This window comes from Chrysemys picta, chromosome 2 (genome assembly GCF_011386835.1).
Source record: "Chrysemys picta bellii isolate R12L10 chromosome 2, ASM1138683v2, whole genome shotgun sequence".
Classification (NCBI taxonomy): Eukaryota; Metazoa; Chordata; order Testudines; family Emydidae; genus Chrysemys; species Chrysemys picta.
Genome location: NC_088792.1, coordinates 266,389,925 through 266,415,223, shown reverse-complemented (window position 1 = coordinate 266,415,223; position 25,299 = coordinate 266,389,925). Strand labels below are relative to the sequence as shown.

At 39.5% G+C, this 25,299-nt stretch overlaps 1 protein-coding gene across 6 annotated transcripts in view; it reads left to right on the top strand.

Annotated features, from left to right (window-relative positions):
• ENPP2 (ectonucleotide pyrophosphatase/phosphodiesterase 2) overlaps positions 1-25,299 on the top strand; it is a 97,722-nt gene that overhangs the window by 71,116 nt on the left and 1,307 nt on the right. For all 6 annotated transcript variants that reach the window (XM_065586066.1, XM_042861024.2, XM_005303378.3 and 3 more), the window contains 13 exons: positions 151-259; positions 2,296-2,421; positions 4,334-4,365; positions 5,173-5,300; positions 9,013-9,100; positions 9,336-9,423; positions 11,033-11,205; positions 11,511-11,559; positions 13,485-13,621; positions 14,143-14,278; positions 16,060-16,137; positions 19,335-19,467; positions 21,165-21,321. In XM_065586066.1, the coding sequence (XP_065442138.1) occupies positions 151-259; positions 2,296-2,421; positions 4,334-4,365; positions 5,173-5,300; positions 9,013-9,100; positions 9,336-9,423; positions 11,033-11,205; positions 11,511-11,559; positions 13,485-13,621; positions 14,143-14,278; positions 16,060-16,137; positions 19,335-19,467; positions 21,165-21,321 (1,434 nt within the window). The remainder of the gene's footprint in view (positions 1-150; positions 260-2,295; positions 2,422-4,333; positions 4,366-5,172; positions 5,301-9,012; positions 9,101-9,335; positions 9,424-11,032; positions 11,206-11,510; positions 11,560-13,484; positions 13,622-14,142; positions 14,279-16,059; positions 16,138-19,334; positions 19,468-21,164; positions 21,322-25,299) is intronic.

The following is a 25,299-nucleotide window of genomic DNA, read 5'->3' as shown; positions in this document are numbered from 1 at the left end:
AGGTCAGGGTGATAACTACTCAGCCAAGGATCTGCCTTTTGATCTGGAAAGTTAACCTACCAGAATTCTGCTGAGGAAGCGCCACCTGTAGTGAAAGAGGGAGCATTGTAATGGTGATTAACTTCCTTTCTTTCCGCAAACTTTGTACAGATGATAAATCCCCTAAGGGATATTGACAAGACTTTAGGACAATTAATGGATGGACTGAAGCAGCTGAAACTACATCGATGTGTCAATGTTATCTTTGTTGGAGACCATGGTAAAAACTCTTACTTGTCCTTTCTTAGTATGTAAATATGGATAGAAAATGATGCTTGAGCAATTTCCAGAGCTTCACTGTGCTTAAAGTTTTACACACACAACAAGTACTCGACTGGATCAGAGCCTAAATGAACATCCTATTTTAAAAATTCTTTTAAAAAGTAAAAATATTTATTCACAGGACACTGACAATGTAAGCCCAGCATTTAATTTGCCTGATAATTACCTTGTGGGGGAATTCCTTCTTATTTTAACTATTTGGTTTAACTGTGTGCACATTCATTCAGAATTAAGCCTGTTGTTTTTTGGGGTGTGAGCCACACAAATAATGTACAATCTCTCCTAGCTGCTTCCTAGCAAGCGTGAAGAGCTACAGTCTGTCCCCATGTCATTTTTTTTTTTAAAGTAGGTTAACTGTCAGGGAAATGTTGTAGAAGTCTCATCCCCTTTTTAATGATAGTAGGAGAAGAATTTTGGAACAGTAAGTTTCCATGGCAATTAGGAGGACAGCTGGTCAGATACAGAGGAACAAAGTTGGGGTAGTTATGAGAGGCTGGGCCCAGCTTTGAAGGGTTATGGAGGAAGGAGAAAAGCCCCCAAGAGAGTTTGGATTGGGGAGGGAATAAGTGGCAAAAATGGGCAGAAAGACCAGAAATGGAAAATTGTGATTTGAAAGGTCTCTGTCACTTGGAAATTAGGGAAAACTTCACAATAAGAATTCATAGTAAAGACCGAGAAACTCCAGTGAAAAATACTATAGGAGAAAGAAGGAAAATAGAGATCGTTTGGGTATGTTTTGAGGTAGAACTGTTCTTGGCATAACATTTCAGTGGGATTACGAAAGGTCTCTAATTAGAGTAATAGTACACTAAATGAGTCATGATTTGCTATGGGATACCGTGCTATTCAGATAAGATTTTTGTGTGTGTGTGAATGAAGTGCCAGGTTAACAGGCCTGGGCAGTAAAGTTCACTCTCTGCCTACAAAACAGGTACAGCACAGTGCTGCAGGTTTCTCTACCAGTTATGTCTCCTCCCTGATGTGGAGGGGATGACTGCTGGGGTTCTGGGGAGAGTTTATTTTCCAAACGTAGTCATTCCTTGTTTAGAGGCTTTTGAGCTTTACTTATTAAGAATTAGAGTGAGACCACCAGTACATAGGCCACAAAACAACTCTCTGATGGTAACAACTCTTTGTTCACTCTACCTACAGTTGATTTAGAATACACCACCAAGATACAATACCTTTGTGTGTTTGTGTCTCCTCTCTTTAAATTAGCGTCAAGTATCAGAGGGGTAGCCATGTTAGTCTGAATCTGTAAAAAGCAACAGAGGATCCTGTGGCACCTTTAAGACTAACAGAAGTATTGGGAGCATAAGCTTTCGTGGGTAAGAACCTCACTTCTTCAGATGCTTGCATCTGAAGAAGTGAGGTTCTTATGAAAGCTTATGCTCCCAATACTTCTGTTAGTCTTAAAGGTGCCACAGGACCCTCTGTTGCTTTTCTCTTTAAATTGTATTTTAAAAATTCCTTTGAAACTAGGAGCTGATCTTAGTTCTTCTGTGAGTTAAAACTGGATGTATAACAAGTGTACGCTCCCTGGACTGGCATTGCTGTTCTGACACTGGCATTTTTGTTGTGCACATAGGTGCAGGCACCAGCCACAATTTGGTTCTTAAACAATATCTAATGTTGGTGATTATCAGTGCTGCCATCAAGAAGACATTAACTAAAAGAGCTTGATGTTGGTGAAAGCTGAAAACAAACAAAGGTGTCCCATGTGTCTGACAGTTCCTTGGCAGGTGGAATAGTTTCAGTGACCACTCTTGATGACTAATTCATGAGTGTAGTCTTTCCATAAGCTTGAGGTTAGGTTACCTGCTAGGAAGAGAGGAATAGAATGAGTATTTAAAGAAGAAATGTTTGTTTTTCGAACGATTTCTCTGAATCCAGAGATTGATGCCTATATTTTAGGAAATAAGCTTGTTTCACAATATAATTCTCTATTAAAGGAGTCTTATTTCCCTTCCACAGGAATGGAGGACACCACTTGTGAAAGAACTGAATTTTTGAGTAACTATCTGACTAATGTAGAAGATATCGTATTGGTGCCTGGGTCTTTAGGACGCATTCGTCCTCGATCTAATAATAATCTGAAATGTAAGTTGATTTATACAAGTATCGTACTATACTGAGGCCAAGATTCTGCAACTCTGAACTAAGGTAGAGCGCTGGTGCCTGGAGCCACCGCTAGATATTTGGCAGCCATGCACAGCTAAGGCAGAGTGTGGGTAAGAGAAAACTGTGAAGTGTGAATTTGAGCAAATGGTCTTAGTGATGATAGTATATGAAAAATCTGGGTATTTTGCAACATGCTTTTAAGAAGTTGCTTGGAGCTCTAAATTATAAGACCATTTGAAACATTCTGGGGATAATTTTCTTGAAGATGTATCTGGTTTTGCAAAAACCAGAATGAGATATTTCAAGATTACAAAATCCAAAAGTACATCAGAGCCCATGGGTACATGTTAAAATCAGTACCTAGATTAAAGATTTAACTATGAACAAATGAATTCTGATGTTGTCTAAAGGACATGTGTAAAGATCTGTTTTCAAATACCAGTGTTTCACTGATGTGTATCTTAAGCTTTTTAGAGCATAAAAATGAATATTCACATCATAACCTGCAAGTATTTCACAGTACACTCAAAAATAAACAATGTTGTGATTTTGGTGGGCTACCATAAAGACTAAATTCTTTCTTTGTAGATTCTACCTAAACTATTAGTAAAATTCCAGTTACAACTTTTTAAAAGATCTTCCCACACCTATTATCTCCTATGAGTGAATATTTTTGTGTATCTTCCACGGAGAATTTTTTAAAAAGCCTCCATTGTCCCTTCGTTGACTCCAGTGAATTTTGCTTCAGTTTTCGGTAGGAGTAGGATCAAGCACTACCACATTAAAGTTCTATAGATAATTAGGTGCACCATATTTTACTGTTATGCAAAGAGGACTGAAATAGCATGAGGAAAATCATTCTTTCAGTTTTCCCTGATGTTGAGCAAGTTCTTTTTCTTTGATTGGGGCATGGTGAGAACTTCCAAAGAGAAATCAGTTGTCCTTGCTAATCCCTGGCACAATGCCTCTGGGTTTTGTTTTGTTTTTCACCTCCATTTGCATTCAATCATCTCTTCTATGGGTCTCTTTCTATCCTCTTCTCCCTGAATGTTTGTAATTGCTTATAAATGAACAATTCAAACACAAAATAAATAGGCACATTCCCGGGACTTGGAACAGAACTTTAAATGGCAAATTACCTAACTCTTTTCTCCCTCCTCCACTATTTCATGCCTTAACACTACCTTCATTCTCGCATCTTTGAAATAGATGTGCCTGTGAATTGTACCTGAGATTGAATGTGACTCATTTCAAAGCCAATCAATATCCTGCCTTAAGCAGCCAAAATAATATGGTTGAGAGACAAGGTTCTTCATTTTCTTCCAACTCTGTTTTCTCCTCCGGGGCCTGAGAAATGCTGTTTGCTGGCCCTGGAAGAAGTGAGACTGAGAATTTAATGTGGGTTGTCCAAGTGGTAGTACAGCTTACATAGAGTAAAGTCCCAAGGCTTGCCCAGAATTTTTTTTCAGTTATTTCATTTAGTCACTTATTCAGCTGTGTGTAATGCTAAAGCAGCCAAAAGAACCACAGCTTTCTTATTAATTATTGCTTATAAAGATGCTTAAACACTCTTACAGAAAGCTTTTGCAAAGTCTCAGATATGACTACTTACTTGTTAGATTAGATAGATGATTTTCAAGATGTTAGTTTAAAATTTTTATTTCTGTGACTATTTAATTTCAGGTCCAAAGTATAAAACACTGATCAATGCTGCTATAAAAATTTTGGGTAATTAAGGAAAGGCACATTAAAGGTGTATTATTGCACATCATCTAATACATTTTGCTAAGATAGGATAGCTTTTAAAAGGAGCCTGGACTCCTGGAAAGCGTGCTTACCTTGAAACTCCAATAAACAGATGACTGTTTTATGTCTGTGTCTCTTTTAACAGATGATCCTAAAGTAATTGTTGCCAACCTCACAGTAAGTATTTAGCACTGGCATATTATATCTGTCTACAGTATATTGTTCATTTCACATGTTAATTTGGGGATTTATTCAGCATCCCCTGCTCACTCTTTAGTCAGAAAATCAACATTAGGCTGAAGATAGAGAGGTAAATAGGGCCCTTCATGAGTAGGGATTAATGTTTGTCATGAGTTCCACTGTTTGCTGCAGTAGTAGCTTTTATAACCCTTTTGGGTAGTACACAGCCAGAATGTCCCTGATGGTCTTGAGTCCCTGAATTGAGCCGATTTATTCCTTCCTTCAGAAATGGAAAGTAACCTTTTTATGAGTAAACATTTGAGTAGTACTTGGAAGATGCAGTAAAAATCCATTTGATATCCCTCAACCTTAACCTTGTTTTTATGAAATTCCCATTAAATATATACTGATTTATCAAATGTAGAAGCCAAACTGCTTTTAAATATATTTTTGAAAGGTTATCTATTCAGTATTCAGGAGTCTTCTGAAATTAAGCTTTGGTCAGATATGAACCGTGTTGCATATCACTGAGGAAAATGTGGTGGAGTTTTGCAAAAACACTCTGTAGCGAGAACAAACGTGTTAGATGTGCATAGAACATAATTCAAAACTCACCTGTCCTTAGGGAAGCATTGTATAAATAGTGTACTGATACAAATATGGTCCTTTAAATTGTTGTGCAAGATCTGGGATATATGTCTACTATACGTAACCTTGAACTCTGAAATCAAGCAGATTGTATGGTTGAAGCCACACTAGTGATGATGACTTGAAACAATATAGCTTCTTACAATTATCTTTCAGTGTAGAAAGCCAGACCAGCACTTTAAACCTTATTTGAAACAGCACCTTCCCAAGCGTTTGCACTATGCTTACAACAGAAGAATTGAGGATATCCACTTATTGGTGGACAGAAGATGGCATGTGGCAAGGTAAACTGTGGGGGGTGGAAGGGGGTGTGTGGGTGTGGGTGTTTTTGGTCTTTTCTGCCTTCTCTAGTTTAATTACTGGCAGTTTTGAATATTCTTAAGCTATTTAGCAATTAGCCAGGCAAAAAAATAATCCTATTTAGAGAGGCAGGCAGTTTATACCATTACTTTGCTTTTAAAGACGATAGAAAAGGAGGCATCTTTTCTACTGTCAACATCCTTTTGTGTTTAAAATATCTTTTGTTTGTTCCTTTTGATCTGTTGATAAAATGATATATTAAATTAAGTACAGATAGTCCTTTATTCATAAAGCTGAGTCAGTGTATTTTTTTGGTAGAGAGCAGGACAGATTTATGTTCTTGGCATATCTTGTGATGGACTTTAAGAATTGGTAGTTCTTTCAAATATGTTGCTGCCAGTCACTGTGTCATAAGTGTATTTGCATGCAGTATAGTTGTAGCTGTGTCGGTCCCAGGATACCCACCTTGTCTGTCTAATAAGTGTCTTTGACACTTTGTGCTAATCTTCCTGTATTTATGCAAAGATCTTTCTACTAAAGCAGTGAATGGGAAATCCCAATTGCTTTTTCAGACTGGATGCAATTCCAGTAGGCAAGGTGACAAGTCATCTTTCTACAATTTCTGATGATGGTTCTCAAATTTCAAAGAATTAAATTCTGGTTTTAGGCCTACCATTTTAACAATTTTTATTGATACATGTAGCGCTAGACAGGAGACAGTTTTCCTGTTCTGCAAAATTTGGAGTATAGAATTTTTCCTATTTTCTATTTTCCTATTCCACATCCAGATGAACCCATGACCTCCTTTCCAGGTTTTTCATGATTTAGACTAGGGACTTGAACCTGGGTTTTCCACTCCCAGTTGAGTGCCATAACCACTAGGCTCTTTGCTATTCTGGGGTCAATGTGTCTGTCTGGTTTTGACCTGTGAAACCTTTCCTGACAAAAGTTGTTTGTCAAAACTGGTATGTTCCCTCAAAGTTTTGGTTTAGAACAATCATTATTTTCCAACCCCCTCTCCCCGCCCCACCACCAAAAAAAAAAAAAAAAAATACAGTTGGAAGATTCCCAAACTGCTCTAGATACAGGATGGGGAGGAGAGGTAATAGGAATAATATTTTACTCAAGATTTTTTCCCCTTTCATCTCAGTTCAAACTTTGGCAGCATTATTTGCTACTGCTCTTAAGAGCTACCTTTTAATGAGTGCATCCTTCTCTTCTGTTAATGTAACTGTAATTCATGTTATATTCATAGCTGGGAAAAGACTATTTCTGTAATAGTTACAGATCTGATTGCTTCACTTCCAGTTTTGAGGACAAAAGCCAACTCTGAGAGAACATCATCTAATGGGTGTACAAACTGACTTTTAGGATGGCAGCCCACTGGACTGCTAGGCAGCCCCTGTGATGCTGCTCATAAATCTTAGTGTGTAACAAAGCTAGTCGTTATATTTCTATGATTACCACTTACTTTCTTCATGTGTTTCTCTTCCTTCTGAGTTTCTCCCATTTTCTCTCCAGGTCTGTTTCTCCTTTGCTTACCACAAGGTGAAAGAGTAAGCAGGTGAAAAGGACTCAATAGCGTTGTAATTTATTTATAGATTTATAGATTCTAGGACTGGAAGGGACCTCGAGAGGGCATAGAGTCCAGTCCCCTGCCCTCATGGCAGGACCAAATACTGTCTAGACCATCCCTGATAGACATTTATCTAACCTACTCTTAAATATCTCCAGAGATGGAGATTCCACAACCTCCCTAGGCAATTTATTCCAGTGTTTAACCACCCTGACAGTTAGGAACTTTTTCCTAATGTCCAACCTAGACCTACCTTGCTGCAGTTTAAAACCATTGCTTCTTGTTCTATCCTTAGAGGCTAAGGTGAACAAGTTTTCTCCCTCCTCCTTATGACACCCTTTTAAATACCTGAAAACTGCTATCATGTCCCCTCTCAGTCTTTCTTCTCTTTTCCAAACTAAACAAACCCAATTCTTTCAGCCTTCCTTCATAGGTCATGTTCTCAAGACCTTTAATCATTCTTGTTGCTCTTCTCTGGACCCTTTCCAATTTCTCCATCTTTTTTAAAATGCAGTGCCCAGAACTGGACACAATACTCCAGCTGAGGCCTAACCAGAGCAGAGTAGAGCGGAAGAATGACTTCTCGTGTCTTGCTCACAACGCACCTGTTAATACATCCCATAATCATGTTTGCTTTTTTTGCAACAGCATCACACTGTTGACTCATATTTAGCTTGTGGTCCACTATAACGCCTAGATCCCTTTCTGCCGTACTCCTTCCTAGACAGTCTCTTCCCATTCTATATGTGTGAAACTGATTTTTTCTTCCTAAGTGGAGCACTTTGCATTTGTCTTTGTTAAACTTCATCCTGTTTAACTCAGACCATTTCTCCAATTTGTCCAGATCATTTTGAATTATGACCCTGTCCTCCAAAGCAGTTGCAATCCCTCCCAGTTTGGTATCATCCGCAAACTTAATAAGCGTACTTTCTATGCCAATATCTAAGTCGTTAATGAAGCTATTGAACAGAGCCGGTCCCAAAACAGACCCCTGCGGAACCCCACTCGTTATGCCTTTCCAGCAGGATTGGGAACCATTAATAACAACTCTGAGTACGGTTATCCAGCCAGTTATGCACCCACCTTATAGTAGCCCCATCTAAATTGTATTTGCCTAGTTTATCGATAAGAATATCATGCGAGACCGTATCAAATGCCTTACTAAAGTCTAGATATACCACATCCTATTAAAAAGGTGCTTTCTAACAAATGCTTCTCAGAAAGTCAGAATGCTACTGATTTAGGGCAACATGATCCTAAACAGCTTCAATCTGTAGGTGTCCCCAGTAGGGAAGGGCTTCTACCTGGGAATGGCACGTTACCCAAGGCTAACAATAGCTGATGTCAGTTATTCCATATGCATTGGTTTCTTTTCAAGTACATCCCAGGCAGGTGATGTCTCAAGTTTTTCATTCTCTTAAATAATGGCATAGTATTAAGTTACGTTGCGCCATCCGTTTAAGCAGAAACACTCATAGTTGTCAATGGGGATTTCTGTTAAGAACTGATGACACAATACACCTATTAAAATACTGCGCAAAATTCGGTTTTAAGACTTTTGAGAGTAATGGGAGGACCCATGTGCTTGTCCAAATCCATCGTTTCCTTAGTGGAATATATTTAATGCTGAGGGAGCATCATTGGGAAAGCGAGAAATGAATTCCCATTTAACATTTTAATACATTTCAAAATTATAATCCCTTTTGTCCTCTTTGGAGAACTGCCTACCCAACTTCCCCCTAGAGTTTCATTTGGGTATGGTAGTGTGTACTGCTGGTGCATCCACTCCGGTGTGGAGGATGATTGTAGTTCGTGAAGTGTTCTGGGATAGTTTAGGGCAAAGTTTCTGTATAATTGAGATGACTTCAGTGTGTGTGTGTGTGTGTGTGTGTGTGTGTGGTGTGTGTTTTTTATTTAGTTATTTATTTATTTATTTTTATTAAGGCTGGAATTTTCAAAGGAACCTGTAGAAATTAGGTGCCCAAATCCCCATGACATTCAAAGGGAGTTAGGCTCTACCTCCCTTCAACTCCTTTTGAAAATCACAGCCTAAATTTTAATCTTCTGAAACTACATTGCCAGGTCAGCAATAATTCTTATGATTTTACATTTCAATATAGGAAATCCATGGATGTTTATAAGAAACTATCAGGAAAATGCTTCTTCCATGGCGATCACGGATATGACAACAAGATCAATAGTATGCAGGTATAAGCAGCAAAGTAACCTTTTGGGAAGGTATCAGAGGGGTAGCTGTGTTAGTCTGAATCTGTAAAAAGCAACAGAGGATCCTGTGGCACCTTTAAGACTAACTGTTAGTCTTAAAGGTGCCACAGGACCCTCTGTTGCTTTTGGGGAGGGTAAGTGTGTGTGTGTTAGAATTTTTTTTTTTTAAGAGTTAAAGCAAACTTCCTCTTTTACCATGTTTCTCTCTTCTTTGAAGACTGTCTTTGTAGGCTATGGTCCCACATTCAAGCACAAGACCAAAGTACCTCCATTTGAAAATATTGAACTTTACAACATTATGTGTGGTAAGCTACTCCATTTTTAAACTACTTTTGCCAACAAAGCTTTCAGAGGTTGGTGTAGGCACAACTTATGCTTGTGTTCTGGGCCACTGCCTTCTCCCCTAGCACTGCACTGTTGCTTGCCCTTTGGATGGAAGGACAGAATGCACAGAGGCCTATGTTTGTTCTGCTCCAACAATTGGAGTGCATTCACATTGTGTTTCTGCTGGCAGCTCCTCGGATATCAAATATAGAGGGCTACAATCTAGTATGTCCGTTCTCCATTAGCCCTGGGAGCTAGACTTGTGCCCAGAGAGGGCTTCTGCCCCTGCATCCCATGCGTGGCAGCGCAGGCGTTATTTTGCCACTACTGTGCCTCTTGTTGGCGATAATTGTTTTCAAAACTCTTACTGCAGCAATGAAGTAGAGAAGCTAGATATGGCAATGTATGATATAATTTTTATGATCCTGTCTTTAATGTACATTTCCTTTTACAGTAAAACTTTCCACCTGAGGATTTCAAAAGAAGCTGCACATATTCATTTATAAACATGAAACACATCTGTGTGTTTATATAATTATTCCCATTTATAGATGAGGAGGCTAATTGGTCTTGAGGTCTCAGAAGTCAATAGCGGAGTTGGAAATAGAACCAAGATCATTTTTTACTTTGTCTCCTGCTTTAACCAGTAGACCACACTTCCTTTCAGATATGAACCAGTCGAGATCACACTGGAACAGAACTATCATCGTTAACATGATGTCCCTTTGTGCAAATCCCAATAACAGCTCATTGTGTCTGCTCACTCTTCTCCAAATGTGTGCAATATTGAACTTTCCGGTGGTGTTATGTGGCTTATTTAATGTTTGTACAGTACCAGGAAATCCTGGATGAAAGATTAAAAAAAAAAAAATGTTTTAGTGGGGATGTTAAATGCTGTATATCAGTTTGACTTTTAGTATTTTTTAAGACTGATAGCACTATCAGGTTTAACCAAGCGCGCTGCAGGTTTACCCTCTAAGGCATTGATCCTCATTGGAGCCTCTAGGGGTACATCTACTCTGCAACACCCCCGCCCCATGGCAGCAAGTCTCAGAGCTTGGATCAACTGACTCGGTCTTGCAGGGCTGGCACAATGGGGCTAAATATAGCAATGTCGATTTTTTTCCCCCCCCCTTGGGCTCTGACCCCTCCCACCTCCCCGAGTGAGTGTTCTTAGCCCCTTAGTGTGGGCCCCGCGAGCCTGAGTCAGTTGATCTGGGCTCTGACACTCGCTGCTGCAGGTGTTTTCCCTGCCCCTCCCCGCCCCCCATGTATACGTGCCCTAGGAGTTACGGTAATAAAAATGTTTAGTAGTAGTAGCAGTTTCTCCACCTAGCTATAATACTAAATCTTATTGTTCCTATCATGGGAATTTCCAACACTGTGTAATTGCAAAACAGGCTTCTCTGATGTGGACAAAGGCTTAGTACTGTTCTTTGGTTAAATTTAAAGTAATTCTCTCTGCTTCATGGGTATAAAGTAGTTTGGTGTTTTGTTTCTAGCCATCTAGGAAATGGGCACTGTGTACTGATGTATACAATGTAGTACAGTTACAGTTTTAGAACCCTGCTGTGTTTGATGTCTTGTCAGATCTGCTTGGATTAAAGCCCGCTCCTAATAACGGAACCCATGGAAGTTTAAATCACTTGCTGAGGAGCAATGCATTTAAACCGACCATGCCAGATGAAGTTGCAAGGCCGCTCTATCCTGTAGCTGCATTTTCTGCATCTGAATTTGATTTGGGCTGTACATGTGATGACAAGGTAGACTCATGGATTTATTTATACTGGTGTCATTAAGGATAATTGTCTTGTACTGTAGGTTAGGGGGATATTGCATGTTCTCCCTTTAAGAGAAGGAGGCTCTAACGTTTAAGTATCCCTTTGATCCTTCATGCCGTTGAGTCTTTCATACCCTTTGGAATATTTAGTGTAATGTGTCCTTCACAATAAGGGTGGTAGAGTGCTAGTATTGCTTTGCTAAATAGTGAACATGAGATGTCAGAGAATGCTCCTATGGTTCAGCTGCTAATTTTTTTCACTTTTTTTTTTTTTTTAATTTTATAAAGAACAAGTTGGATGAACTCAATAAGCGCTTTCATGTCAAAGGAACAGAAGGTAAGGACATGGTGGTTAATAAACATTTATTTTCTTCATTTTCAGTGGTGGTTTACTACATTTAAAATCAACCAACATTCAAACTAATGAGAATTTCTAAAATACAGTAAACTCATGCACTTGTAGTGTCTCTGTGTGTAGATTTTAGAAGCGTAGTCTGGCAGTTACTAAATCAGACCTAAAGTTCATTAGCTCAGCATCCTGTTTCTGATAGTGGTCAGAAGAAGATGCAAGCAACTCCATGTTAGACAGATGTAGGATAATTGTATCCTAATCCTTAAGAGATGGGCTCACAATGTGAAGCATATTGTTTTGTGTTCCTTGCCAAATGTTTTAGCATTAAGTAGAATAGCTCTGAATATTCTTATCAATATAAATGTCCAATTTCCTTTTAGAATCTTGCTAAATTCCATTAGCCATGTTTGTGTTAGCTTGAGCTGGACCGAGCTTTGTAAACTTTTCCCTGCTACTTTAGCAAATCTTGTGGGTTTTTTTGGAATTGGATCCTGAGCTACCTCCAGTCAGGCATTTGCGGTCTTTTTGTATAGCTTTCATAAATCTTTCCCTTTCCTTAATTCTAGTAATACAAACAATTGTGCAGGTCATTCTTTACAAGTAAAATTATTCCCTGCTTCTGCAAGTTTAATTACTTTTCTATAGGTTATCATCATAAAGCATAAGGCACCAGATGAAATTTAGGTCTAACATTTTTAACTACCTATAATTCTGCTGTTATGCCTGTCACTAAACCAATGTCCACATCAAAAACAGAATTAATTTTTTCTTTTCACTATGGAATCTAACAGTAGTGCATGGGAGGCATGCTACTACAACTTTGTCTTAAACCAATTTCTGCTAATTAGTGAAGGAATATTTCATTCTGTACCAAGTAATGGTAACAGCAAACAGGTACCACTGTACTTGCAGGCATCCTGAAACCTTAATCTTGCTTTGGTTATAACTTTTTTTTTTCAACATTTTATCCGTTTTTTTTCTTAGTATACTATGAATACATTTGTTCTTGTACATATCTTCAGAAAGTGGCTACTGTAGCACCTATGTCAATTTCAATCATCATATTTAAGTTGTCTATATTTGTTAATCCAACACGGAACACTTGAATCACACTTATTCTAAGGTAGAGCTGGCCAAAACTAGGGATTTCTGGTTTGCAGGACATGTTGACATTTCTTAATTTGGTTTCATTCTAAATCAGAACAAAACCAAGATTTTTTTTTTTTTTTTTTTTTTTTTTTTGTAATTTCTCACAAACTGCAAATCCGCCTCCCTCTTCCTGAAAAATCACTTCAGAAACACTGACGCAGGCTGTTTCCAAAAATGAATAGGCTCCCTGGACTCATAGCTGCTGGCTGAAATTGACATTCTTGTCAAGTTTCACCACTGCTTTCTGGAGGAGCATGGTTCTGTATGCAGGGGAGCCCAGCATCTAGTGGACTACTTGTTTGCTCACATGCCAGAATGGAGCTGCAGGTCTGGTAGTTACTCTGTTGAGCCACCCACCCCAAGGCTAGGGTGACCAGATGTCCCAATTTTTTATAGGGACAGTCCTGATACTTGGGGGGCGGGGGTTTAATATGGGCTCCTATTACCTCCTCACCCCTATCCTTATTTTTCATGCTTGCTATCTAGTCACCCTCCCCCCATGGCTATTCTGAATCTAAGCAGTTCCACTGCCATTCTGTGTTTGGGGGATGGATGGGATGGGAAGAATTTCTCTCCTTTTTATCCTTCTTTTTTAAGTCTAAACTACTGTATTTCTGTAGCAGTCATCTCCGTTAGTTAGACTGGGTGCTACACAGGGGATTTGCCTTTTAAACGGGCATGTGTTGGACACATTGATTTTGGCTGGGTTTTTTCTTCTTTGTTATTACATGTAATTTAATGTAACTTCCTCCAATTTCTAGAGAAACACCTCCTGTACGGACGTCCTGCGGTGCTTTATCGTACCAAGTACAATATCTTACATCACCAAGACTTTGAAAGTGGTTACAGTGAAACATTCCTGATGCCTCTCTGGACATCATACACTATTTCAAAACAGGTCAGATTTGTCTTTCATTTTGAAAAATGACACTGCTTACCTGTATTCCTGGAGTCTTAAAATTTCCTTTTCCTTCAGGGAATTTCCTGCTTGGAATAACGTAGATTTCCATTCTAAAGAGCACTTCCACTCTCCATGAAAAGTGGAATTTTAAGGACCATATGCTGCTTGTTGTTGGCTTTTTGTTTTTGTTTTTTTAAACATTTAACCCAGGATTTGTTTTTCTACAACAGAATGTCTCGTTTAATCAGCTAATTTATCAAGTTGTTTCCAATGAGAATTCCCACTACTAGATTGCTGAAGTAGACTGTCTCAAGGAACAGGTTTTTACTATAGAGGTTGATGGATATATTTTCTATTATAGAGGATCCTTCATCTTATCTGTTGATTATTTGAAATCCTTATGCTTCACATAACATTCTTTATTGATGTTAGGCGTAAACAAGTCACACTCTCTTGTTCTTGACTTCTTTTCCTGGAATTATATTTACAGTTTGTTCCATGTATGCCTTTCAATGCAGGCAGAGGTATCTGGTGTCCCTGAGCATCTGTCTAACTGTGTGAGGCCTGATCTGCGCATTTCTCCAGGAAACAGTCAGAGCTGTTCAGCCTACAGAGCAGATAAACAAATGACTTATGGATTCCTTTTTCCTCCTCGTAAGTTTAAATAGGATGTCTGTAGAATATAAAGGAGGTATTCTGTATGCAGCTACTTTTGGTTCCCTAGAGATTTTTGAGCTTCCTCTTGTCTGTTAGGGAATTTTTTTCCTAGGAAAAAGAAGGCACAAGGTCTGTATGGGGTTGAGGGTTTTTAAGTGTCACAGAAGAGAGATTTTATAGCCTCAGTATTACCAGTTTTTTTTTTTTCTTGTGGCGAGACCACAGTAACCCAATGGAACTGTTATCAGCTAAATCTAACTCTGTTTTAATTGTACATGATTTTGACTACTATATGAATTTCAGTTGTCTCTCTCTGCTTCTGAAAAGTTCAGTAACTCAAATATCCATTCAGCTAGTCAGTCAATCTGTTTCTTATCAAAAAGAATGATTTGATCAGTCCAGAAGTACTTGCATGGAAAGATGATGTCTGAAAATAGAGAAGGACTCTCTTGTCTAGCAGTCAAAGACAAAACAAGACCTCAGTGGTTGAAAGTTAAATTTGAAACTTCACAAATTCAAAACTGGAAATAAGATATAAATATTTAACAATTAGAGTAATTAACCATTAGAATAGCTTACCAATATGGCAGATATTTCCATCTCTCTCAATCTTCAAGTCAAGTCTGGATGTCTTTCTAAGAAATGCTGTCATCCGAAGAAGTGGGCTGTAGTCCACGAAAGCTTATGCTCTAATAAATTTGTTAGTCTCTAAGGTGCCACAAGTACTCCTGTTCTTCTTTTTGAGCTTGATGTAGAAATTACAGGCTGGAATTCTATAAGCTGACCTTATGTCTAACCCAGGTCATAGATCAGTGATCCCTTCTGAACTTAAAATCCATGGATATGAAATAAGATGATCACAAAAGAGACATTTTGTGCCATCAAATACTGGTTGAATAGTTTGAAATCTGGTATTTATTGTGTATGCAGTAATGATGAAGGGAGAGAGCCTCAGCTCGCAAAATTTGGCATTACTCCTCTTTAAGTCAATGTACCTACGCCAATATACACCAGCTGAGCACCTGGCCAGCAGACTTCAATTCAAAATCCTGGAGAAATACAGCTACTGTCTGAATTTACTTGTCATAAGATTTAATAAACTATTAGTACATGTCACAACCAAAATTGATTAGTCTGAAAACTTAATGAGAATGGATTTCTGTCTGTATGTAAAGGGAGATCAACAATTTTTCATGCATGTTGTACAAATGATTATCTTAGGCTCTACTGGTTGACTTGCTTACCACTTCTTCAGTCTCTGGGGAATGGCTGGATATACCAGTCAGAATGAATGTCTGAGCAGACAGTTGCAGCCTTGGGGGATGACTTCCTCCCCTCTGACATACTAAAGGAAGGATTGAAATGGGTTTTAAAAGGAGTATGTATGTTACAGAACTAAAGGCAGTAGAGAGATGGATCATTTCTTGATTTTTCTGATCAGACTCTATTCTGCCTTGGAAGTGTGAGCCTTTTTTTTAAAAAAAAAAATTGCAAAACAATACAGTACAATTATCACACCTCCTGAGAATGTACAAAAATAGAAACAAATTTAGCTAGTGGAAGATTGAAACAAGGACAAAAACCCTCTGTTCTCAGTCCATCTGTCATGTAAAGTAACAAGAAATTTTGTGTAATTAAATTAGTTTAATCTAGAGTCTCATTTAGAAGATAATCTTTCTTTTGATTACTGCCTGCAATTGTTTAATTTATTTTTCTTGAGTCTCTGAGATTTCTACTAGGAACTTTCATGTTAACACATCTTGTTCTATGACTTTCAGAACTAAGTTCCTCTGCAGAAGCTAAATATGATGCCTTTCTAATAACAAATATCATTCCAATGTATCCTGCCTTCAAAAGTAAGTATGACACTCTTGTGCGTTACAGCTGATTCCATGCACCACTTAGCTAACTGATATAGATATCTTCCGAAAATGGTGTGGCTGCTGAACTATGGAATGAACTGATTTAGAGGTTTATTGGATAACTTTCAGCTGGCCTCTCTGACTACATGTATAGGAATACAGGTGGACCAAATGGATTTATCACAGATGGGGCTAAATGCATCTAAACAAAAAGTGAAATGACCTCAATCTAACTGAAACCCATTAACTTTTCTTTTGTTTTGTTTGTGCGCCGCTTTGCTTCCTAGTTTTGGTGGGAGGTAGCAAACTATCAGCCTCTTCTGGTGGCATTTCTGGCTTGCCTGGAAGCAGAAAGTCTTGGAAAAGGCTCAAGAAGTAGCTCTTGTGAGATTTCCAACCTAAATTCTAGACCAGAGAGGTTTGGCTAAACCTCAAAACTCTGGGATGCTTTTCAAACCAAAGGAGGGTGTTAGCAAGCCTGTGGGTTTAAACAAGTGGTGATATACATAAGGAGCTTGAGCAAAGGTGGCAGAATGACAGTTACCTGATCAAACAGTGGAAAATCATTACTGATTACCCACTCTGAAGTCATGATTTATAAAAATGCTGTTTCCAGGAACATAATCATAGGACAAAACAACCATAAATTGCTCATATTGTGGTGTCATTTTTTTTAAATTATAACTTGACGTTGGAGTCCCCAACAACTCACAGAGTTCGCCAATGGAGGGGTTGATGGTCGTCATGATTTCTGTAGTACTTGAAGTATGCATGTGCTGTACAGAGGGAGAAGGTCCCTGTACAGAGGATTTTAAAATTTATAATGGGGAAGTGGAGGATATCTGAGTGAGCAGGACATCAGTTGAAAACATTACCATGTGCTTTAGTTACATTCTTTTACTTTTTAAATATATTTGGGAGCTCTGTGTGTGTGCCATCTTTTATAAATGAAGATGCTTATAGGTTAAGGGAGGAAGAGTCCAGTATGTCAATCTATCTACATCGTTCAGAAGACACTGCTCTTCCGTCATATGTTACAATATAACTAAGTCATTGCGGAGTCCACCTAGTTCCAGAAATTAGATAATTAATATCTGAGGGAACCTCACTGAAAGGAATGTGCCTTTCATGCTCTTTTAGATTTGACCTTCCTTAGAGATTAGAGGTTTTGCTATTCAATTAATCAAAGCAGCACTGAGACTTTGTGCTTACAAAGAGCCAAGGACATTAAAAGTGTGTATGTGAATACTCATTTCTACTGCTAGAGAAGGAACAGCAAGCTTTCTGTATAAGGTCTATTGCAATGCCAGCCTTTGAATGGTACTGTGCATTTCCTTTATCGCTCATTAAAAAATTAATAAAGCACAAATCTAGAGCAGTGATACTCAGACTCAGTGGTTCAGGAGCCAGATTAGTGATCAACATTACTCAGAAGAGCCACAGTATTATTATTTTATCAACTACAGTTGGTTAACAACATAGCGAAAGCATCCTGATTGGTTAATAACTTATACTGGTTAATAGTTAAATCACACAGTGTTGTAATATCATGTGCTGCAAAGAGCTGCAGTAGACATATTAAAGAGCCACTTGCAGTTCACGAGCCTCAGTCTGAGTATCCCTGATCTAGAGAAATGGAGGCTGTGTCTATACTGGCAATTGAACGACAAAACTTTTTGTCTTTCAGAGGTGTTAATTCCCCCCCCCCCGTATCCCCAAACACACAAGTTTTGCTGCAACAAGTGCCACTGTGAATAGCGCGTTGTCAGCAGGAGTGCTCTCCTGCCGACAAAGCAAAAGTCGCTCATTGGGGGTGGAAATAGGAGAGCCGACAAACAGCAACTACACACAGCCATGTTGCTAAAAGCGATGTAGTGTAGATAAAGCCTCAGTGAAGCTACAATAAATCTTTAGTAAGACTTGATACTGTCTCACATGAGTTTCTCATAAACAAACTAGGAAATTTCAACCTAGATGGAGCTACTATAAGGTGGGGTGCATAACTGGTTGGAAAACTGTTCCCAGAGAGTAGTTATTGGTGGTTCACAGTCAAGCTGGAAGGGGAACATATCAATTGGGGTCCTGCAGGGATTCTGGTTCTGTTCAATATCTTCATCAATGATTTAGATAATGACATAGGGAACATACTTATAAAGTCTGTGGACGATACCAAGCTGGGAAGAGTTGCAAGTGCTTGGGAGGATAGGATTAAAATTCAAAATGATTTGCACAAACTGGAGAGATGGTGTGAAGTAACTAGAATGAAATTCAATAAGGACAAATGCAAAGGTCTCCACAGAGGAAGGAAAAATCAGTTGCACACATACAAAATGGGAAATGACTGCCTAGGAAGGAGTACTGCGGAAAGGGATCTGGGGGTCATAGTGGATCACAAGCTAAATATGTGTGAATAGTGTAACACCATTGCAAAAACAGCAAACATCATTCTGGGATCTATTAGCAGGAATGTTGTAAGTAAGACACAAGAAGTAATTCTTCTGCTCTACTCTGCATTGATTAGGCCTCAGCTGAAGTATTGTGTCCAGTTCTGGGCATTTCAGGAAAGATGTGGACAAATTGGAGAAAGTCCAGAGAACAGGAAAAAGATTATTAAAGGTCTAGAAAACATGACCTATGAGGGAAGATTGGAAAAAAAAATGGGTTTGTTTAGTTTGGAGAAGAGAAGATTGAGTGGGGACATAAGTTTTCAAGTACATAAAATGTTGTCAAAAGGAGAAGGGGGAAAAATGTTTTCAATTTCTGAGGATAGAACAAGAAGCAGTGGTTTAAATTGCAGGAAGGGTGGTCAAAGTCCACATTTCTTGGTCAAGGTATAGTCAAGGTCCAGATTTCAGAGAAAATAATAAGAAACTAACAATGATAAGAAGTAAATAGATTTTGGGGTCCATTCAAAAGCATCTGGTGGTTTGAGGTTGGCTCTGGTCCACCTATTGACTATCCCTGGTCTAATAATACTTCGTTCTGCCATGTGGGCAGGGGACTGGACTATATGATCTCTTGAGGTCTCTTCCAGTCATATGATTCTGATTCTACAATAATGCCTCTGATAGCTGCATGCATAATATGAATGAGAACTGTTTGGATTTTTATCCTTGCACATAAAGTGTATCTAGAAACTCCTATCTAAGCATTAGTTTGCTCACTAAAGGTAATCTTGTGTCTTTGCACAGAGGTATGGAATTATTTTCAAAGGGTTTTGGTGAAGAGGTATGCAACTGAACGAAATGGAGTAAATGTCATAAGTGGACCAATCTTCGATTATGACTATGATGGTTTGCATGACACGCCAGAAAAGATAAAGCAGTAAGAGTTTATATTTAAATGTATTAACTGTTCTTAATGGCTATCTAAAAATATAGTATTTCCCAATTAGTTGGTATTTGGGCTCGAGGTACAAGGTGCCAACTTGTAAAGCCAAGAATCAAGTTCTTTGAAGTTAATATGAATGATCCGGTATGCATAAGTTTCTTGTTAAAGGAAGGATTCTCCGGACTAAATGCCCTTATGGGGGGGGGAGGGCAATAAAAAAGCAATTCGCTCCATTCTAGATAACAACAATGGAACTACTGATCACCAGAGAATTCCCTACCTTGACCTTGTAGAGTTTATATTCTGACCTGGAGTGTTCATTCATCCTTCCTATGATGGCAACTTTGATGGGAACCTCACTAACTACAGTATTTTACAATACTTTTACTTTGTAAGTGTGGAGCACATTCTGCTTACATAGCTTGCAATGCCGTGCTAAGGACAATAAGGCTATTGAGTTAATTACTCAAGTTTTTTTGTTAATTCATGTTGAACAATGCTTTCCTATCAATAATCTTGAAATCCTTAATTGGAAGGTATATTCTAGAATCTTTACATCTGCTTATAATATGTGTGGTGCTCTCTAACTCTACAGTAACTACTTGATTCATTTTATGATGGTGACTACATCAAGAGAGCCTGTCGACTTCTAGAGCCACAGTCCGAGCTGCACTCACCATAGTTTAGGGAGAAGAAGGAGAGAAAGTAAAGTGGGCTGTTTTGCCATCTTTGTAGACCCTAGATTTTGGGACCTTTTGTGGACCACTACAGTTCCCACTGTAAATTAGAGCAAGCTAAAGACTTGGATATTTTTTCTAAGAGGGATAATCTAGTTCAGTCAGATACCATTGGAATTCATATGGGAATTAATGAGTGAAATTTTATGGTCTGTGTTATGTAGAAGCAGAGATATAATGGCTATGCCTTACTCTAGGTCCATGTCTAAAGCCCCAGCTCCTGGAGTCATGTTATTACATTAAAATCTCAGCATTCATTTTAAAAAAGTTTGTAGAGCCCTCAAGGTTGCAAAGAAAATCTTGTAAACATGTAGCCTGTCTGCCTGGCCGAGTCTGTAGATAGCCAGAAACAATAGCTCCGAAATTTGAATGGCAGAGGTGAAACCTCTCTGCAGGCCCTGTCACTACCACTGCAACAGAGTGGTCTGTATGGACCCTTTTTGGCAATAAAATCTATGAATAACTTATCAATGGCTGACAACTTCAGTGGGGCCATTCCAGGAATAACCAGAGTGCAGAGGCATTCTAGCCACACCCATCATTCCAGGGCCTGAGGAGAGCAGGGGAAATGGATGCAGAGCGGCTATGCTGACTTGAAGATTTCCTATATGCTGAAGGAGTTCTCTTGGCTGAATCAAGAATCCAGACTCTGGACCCCCATGTTGAGGAATTGTTTTCTTTGCTTGGTTCCTGGTCTGTAATGAAGCCCTGTAAATAGGGTTATTGGGCAACAAGTAGGAATTAATTTTAGAATGTTTCAACTGTATTTAATTATGCAGAACTTGGAGCCTCCTAGTGACCTCTATACCTACATTTACCCACATTCTAACTGAAGAGGACACCTGTCTGTGAAGGTGGACAGCACTACATACAAATAGCACTTCACAAGGAATCTCGTATCCAGGAGTCCATCTAACAGATTTTGCTAAACGTTTGTTTGTGTTTTCCTCCTAGGTATGTGGAAGGCAGTTCAGTTCCAGTTCCAACTCATTACTACAGTATCATAACTAGCTGTTTAGATTTCACTCAGCCTGCTGATAAATGCGATGGGCCACTATCCGTTCTTTCATACATACTTCCCCACCGGCCTGACAATGATGAGAGCTGCAATGTAAGTTCAAATAGGCCTTGCTACATTAGTTTCCATAACTAGTATGTACAGACATAGTCATGGGTAAAATCCCATTTAGTGACTTTTAAAAAATGATTATTGAACACTTATGAGAACTTAAACCAAAATGTCATGCCTGTAGTCAGACAAGGAATTGGTGGCAGAGCTGGGACAATACTCAGGACTCCTGCCTCTAGTCCGAGGCCCCTATTCTAATCATTGGGCTATATTGATCCCTCCATCCACCCCCTGACCTAGCAAAAGAAGGTGTGGAACTATTACTGCTCACTATCTTTAAGGAAAAAAACAAACCCTAAAATGTTGTGTTAAACATGAAAATGGTTACATGGAGTATGGAGATGCAATGATTTGGCAGCAGAGTAAATAACTGACTTATAGGGTCATAACACATGGCAGAACTCCTAATGAAGTCACTTTGGAGCTGCGCAGCAGGAAAAGTTCAATATACAGGCCAGAATGTGTTACATGGTAGCAGACAACGGGATGCTTTCGTGGGGGGGGTCCATTGTGAAGACTTAACTCTAGCTACAACTCACATCTTTATAGTGTCTGCCTGCCATGGTATTCCAGGTGCTTCATCCAACATAGTTACAATGTAAAAATAAAACACCACTTGGGGGTTTTGTGTTTATCTGGGATTGCGGAAGCAAAGAGATGCTCTTCATGTTCTGTTCCTGCATTTTCTTGGGGCCAAAAGACTCTTGCTCTTTTAGATCAGAGATAAGACTGTTTATAGTTGCAGAAGCTTGGTAAAGTACAATGGATCTAGTCCATATGGGGATTTTAAATTTTAACATCTGAATGTTTATACATGGTCCAAACATCAGGAGAGCCAGTGCACAAAACAAAGCAATGGAATACTGCATTCTGTGTGAACTGCAAGTAGCCTAGCACTTCTGCCTAAACTTAATTTTTCTCCGAGAAATCTTTCCTGGTGAGTTCTTCTCTGTAGGTTGCCAGGAGTCTGTTTCCTGAATCAAAATGTTTATAGAATCATAGAAGATTAGGGTTGGAAGAGACCTCAAAAGGTCATCTAGTCCAACCCCCTGCTCAAAGAAGGACCAACCCCCAACTAAATCATCCCAGCCACAGCTTTGTCAAGCCGGGCCTTAAAAACCTTTAAGGATGGAGATTCCACCACCTCCCTAGCTAACCCATTCCAGTGCTTCACCACCCTCCTAGTAAAATAGTTTTTCCTAATATCCAACCTAGACCTCCCCCCACTGCAACTTGAGACCATTGTTTCTTGTTCTGTCATCTGCCACCACTGAGAACAGCTTAGGAATCTCACCCCCCTTAGGTAGTTGAAGGCTGCTATCAAATCCCCCCTCACTCTTCTCTTCTGCAGACTAAATAAGCTCAGTTCCCTCAGCCTCTCCTCATAAGTCTTGTGCCCCAGCCCCCTAATCATTTTCGTTGCCCTCCGCAGGGCTCTCTAATTTGTCCACATCCTTTCTGTAGTGGGTAGCCCAAAATGGGATGCAGTACTCCAGATGTGGCCTCACCAGTGCTGAATAGAGAGGAATAATCACTTCCCTCGATCTGCTGGCAACGTTCCTACTAATGCAGCCCAATATGCTGTTAGCCTTTTTGGCAACAAGGGCACACTGCTGACTCTCATCCAGCTTCTCATCCACTGTAATCCCCAGGTCCTTTTCTGCAGAACTGCTGCTTAGCCAGTTGGTCCCTAGCCTGTGGTGGTGCATTGGATTCTTCCGTCCTAAGTGCAGGACTCTGCACTTGTCCTTGTTGAACCTAATCAGATTTTTTTGGGCCCAATCCTTCAATTTGTCTAGGTCACTCCAGACCCTATCCCTACTCTCCAGTGTATTTACTTCTCCCCTCAGCTTAATGTCATCCGCGAACTTGCTGAGGGTGCAATCCATCCCATCATCCAGATCATTAATGAAGATGTTCAACAAAACCGGCCCCATGACTGACCCCTGGGGCACTCCGCTTGATACCGGCTGCCAGCTAGACATCGAGCTGTTGATCACTACCCATTGAGCCCATCAATCTAGACAGCTTTCTATCTACCTTATAGTCCATTCATCCAATCCATACTTTTTTAACTTCTGGCAAGAATACTGTGGGAGACTGAATCAAAAGCTTTGCTAAAGTCAAGGTATATCACATCCACCGCTTTTCCCATATCCACAGAGCCATGGTGTATTTAGTATTGGTGCACAAAGCCAGAGCTCCTGTTCCAGCTACAAGTAGGAGTAATCTTTCCAAGTCCACCCACAATATGCCTGGAACACTGTTCCTCTTATCCATTAAGCACCTTTTCACTTCTCTTTCAATTCCTTCCTTGAAACCCCCAAATCTCTGAGCAGTCTTCTTCCTATCAATAATTCCCATGTTCTCTCTTGAACTTATTGCTTTATTTTTAGATTGTAAACTTTTTGGGAAGGGAATGTGTCTTACCAGTATTTAAACGCTGTGCGCTTTTTGGTGTAGGTATAAACTTATGATGCTGAGTTTATTTCATATATCGCCTTCCACTCTGAATCTCTCTATTGGCTCTCACTTCCCTGAATCAAGCCCCAGCTTCTAACCTTCAAAGCTCCTATAGCTTCACTGCTTCCTAAACCTCTGCCCTGATTTCCTCCTGCACCCACTCCTGTTTGGACACTCGGTTCAAATCTTTGTTCTATGCCATGCTGCAGGCCTAAGCCTTTCTGCTAATATAATCATTGCTTTCACTCCTCTGTCAAGAAAGTTAGTCCTACTTATTCATGAAATGTGCAAACGAATGGCCACACCGATTCTGTTTTTGTCTTGTTTGTCTTCACATTCGAATGAGAGGGACAGCTCAGTGGTTTGAACATTGGCCTGCTAAACCCAGCATTGTGAGTTTAATCCTTGAGGGGGCCACTTAGGGATCAGGGGCAAAATCAGTACTTGGTCCTGCTGGTGAAGGCAGGGGTCTTGACTGGATGACCTTTCAGGGTCCCTTCCAGTTCTATGAGATATGTATATCTCCATATATTTTATTTATTTATGCCTTTAGAGTATAAATTCATCAGGCTTAGTATCTGCTGTGCACCATTTGCTCCCTAAGCTTACAGTGCTGTGTATATTGACAATTGTGTGCATGTAGAACACTACAGAAATGATGGCTATTCGCTATCTTCACATGGCAAGAAAACACTTCTAAACTTGATAATCTAGAGAAAATGTAATTGGGCAAAATGGCGCTGATCCTGAGATCACCAGATCAGCTCTGTTCTTGCACCCCCATGGTATTCCAGCTGATTCAAATGAGTGTCTGGCTGTGTCTAACCTCCAATTCTATAGGGATGGGTGAACTGTGTGGGGTAAAAGAAGAACAATCCTTAACCTCTCCAAAACTTTTTTCTGAGATTTAAAAAATGACGCTCTTTTCCATTGTTCCTTTTTTTCACATCTCTGTGTTCCTGGGTTCTGTCTGGGGCTGAAAGATGACTTGCAAAAATTTTATGAATTAAACCTCACAGCAGCCATGCACAAATACAGTAGTAGTAGTCCCATTTCACCAATGGAGAAACTGAGATGCAGACACAGGCGCCGATTTTCCAAAGTGCCGGGGGAGGGGGGGTGCTCGACCCCTGGCTCTGTCCCAGGCCCCGTGCCGCCCCCACTCTACCCTTTCCCCCAAGGCCCTAGATCTTGATTTGTCTTACAGACTTCTTGTTTTGGCTAGCTTCCTATTGGCATGTAGAGCTAAAGGTGAAATAGTTTTGTCTCTGAGAAATACAGCAGATCAAAACAGACTGGCAGTGGGTCACAGAGATGTACTTTAGATCCACACTCTATAACTCATTATTCAGTGCTTCACTCCCATGCTGTGCAAACAATCACTTCCCTTACTTACTGGCTGTCACAGAATGACCCACAAACCTCACCTCTTGCATCTCTGATATTTTTTGGTCACGTCTAACTGTTTCCTGTGGAGATTAGATATTAGTTTTTAAT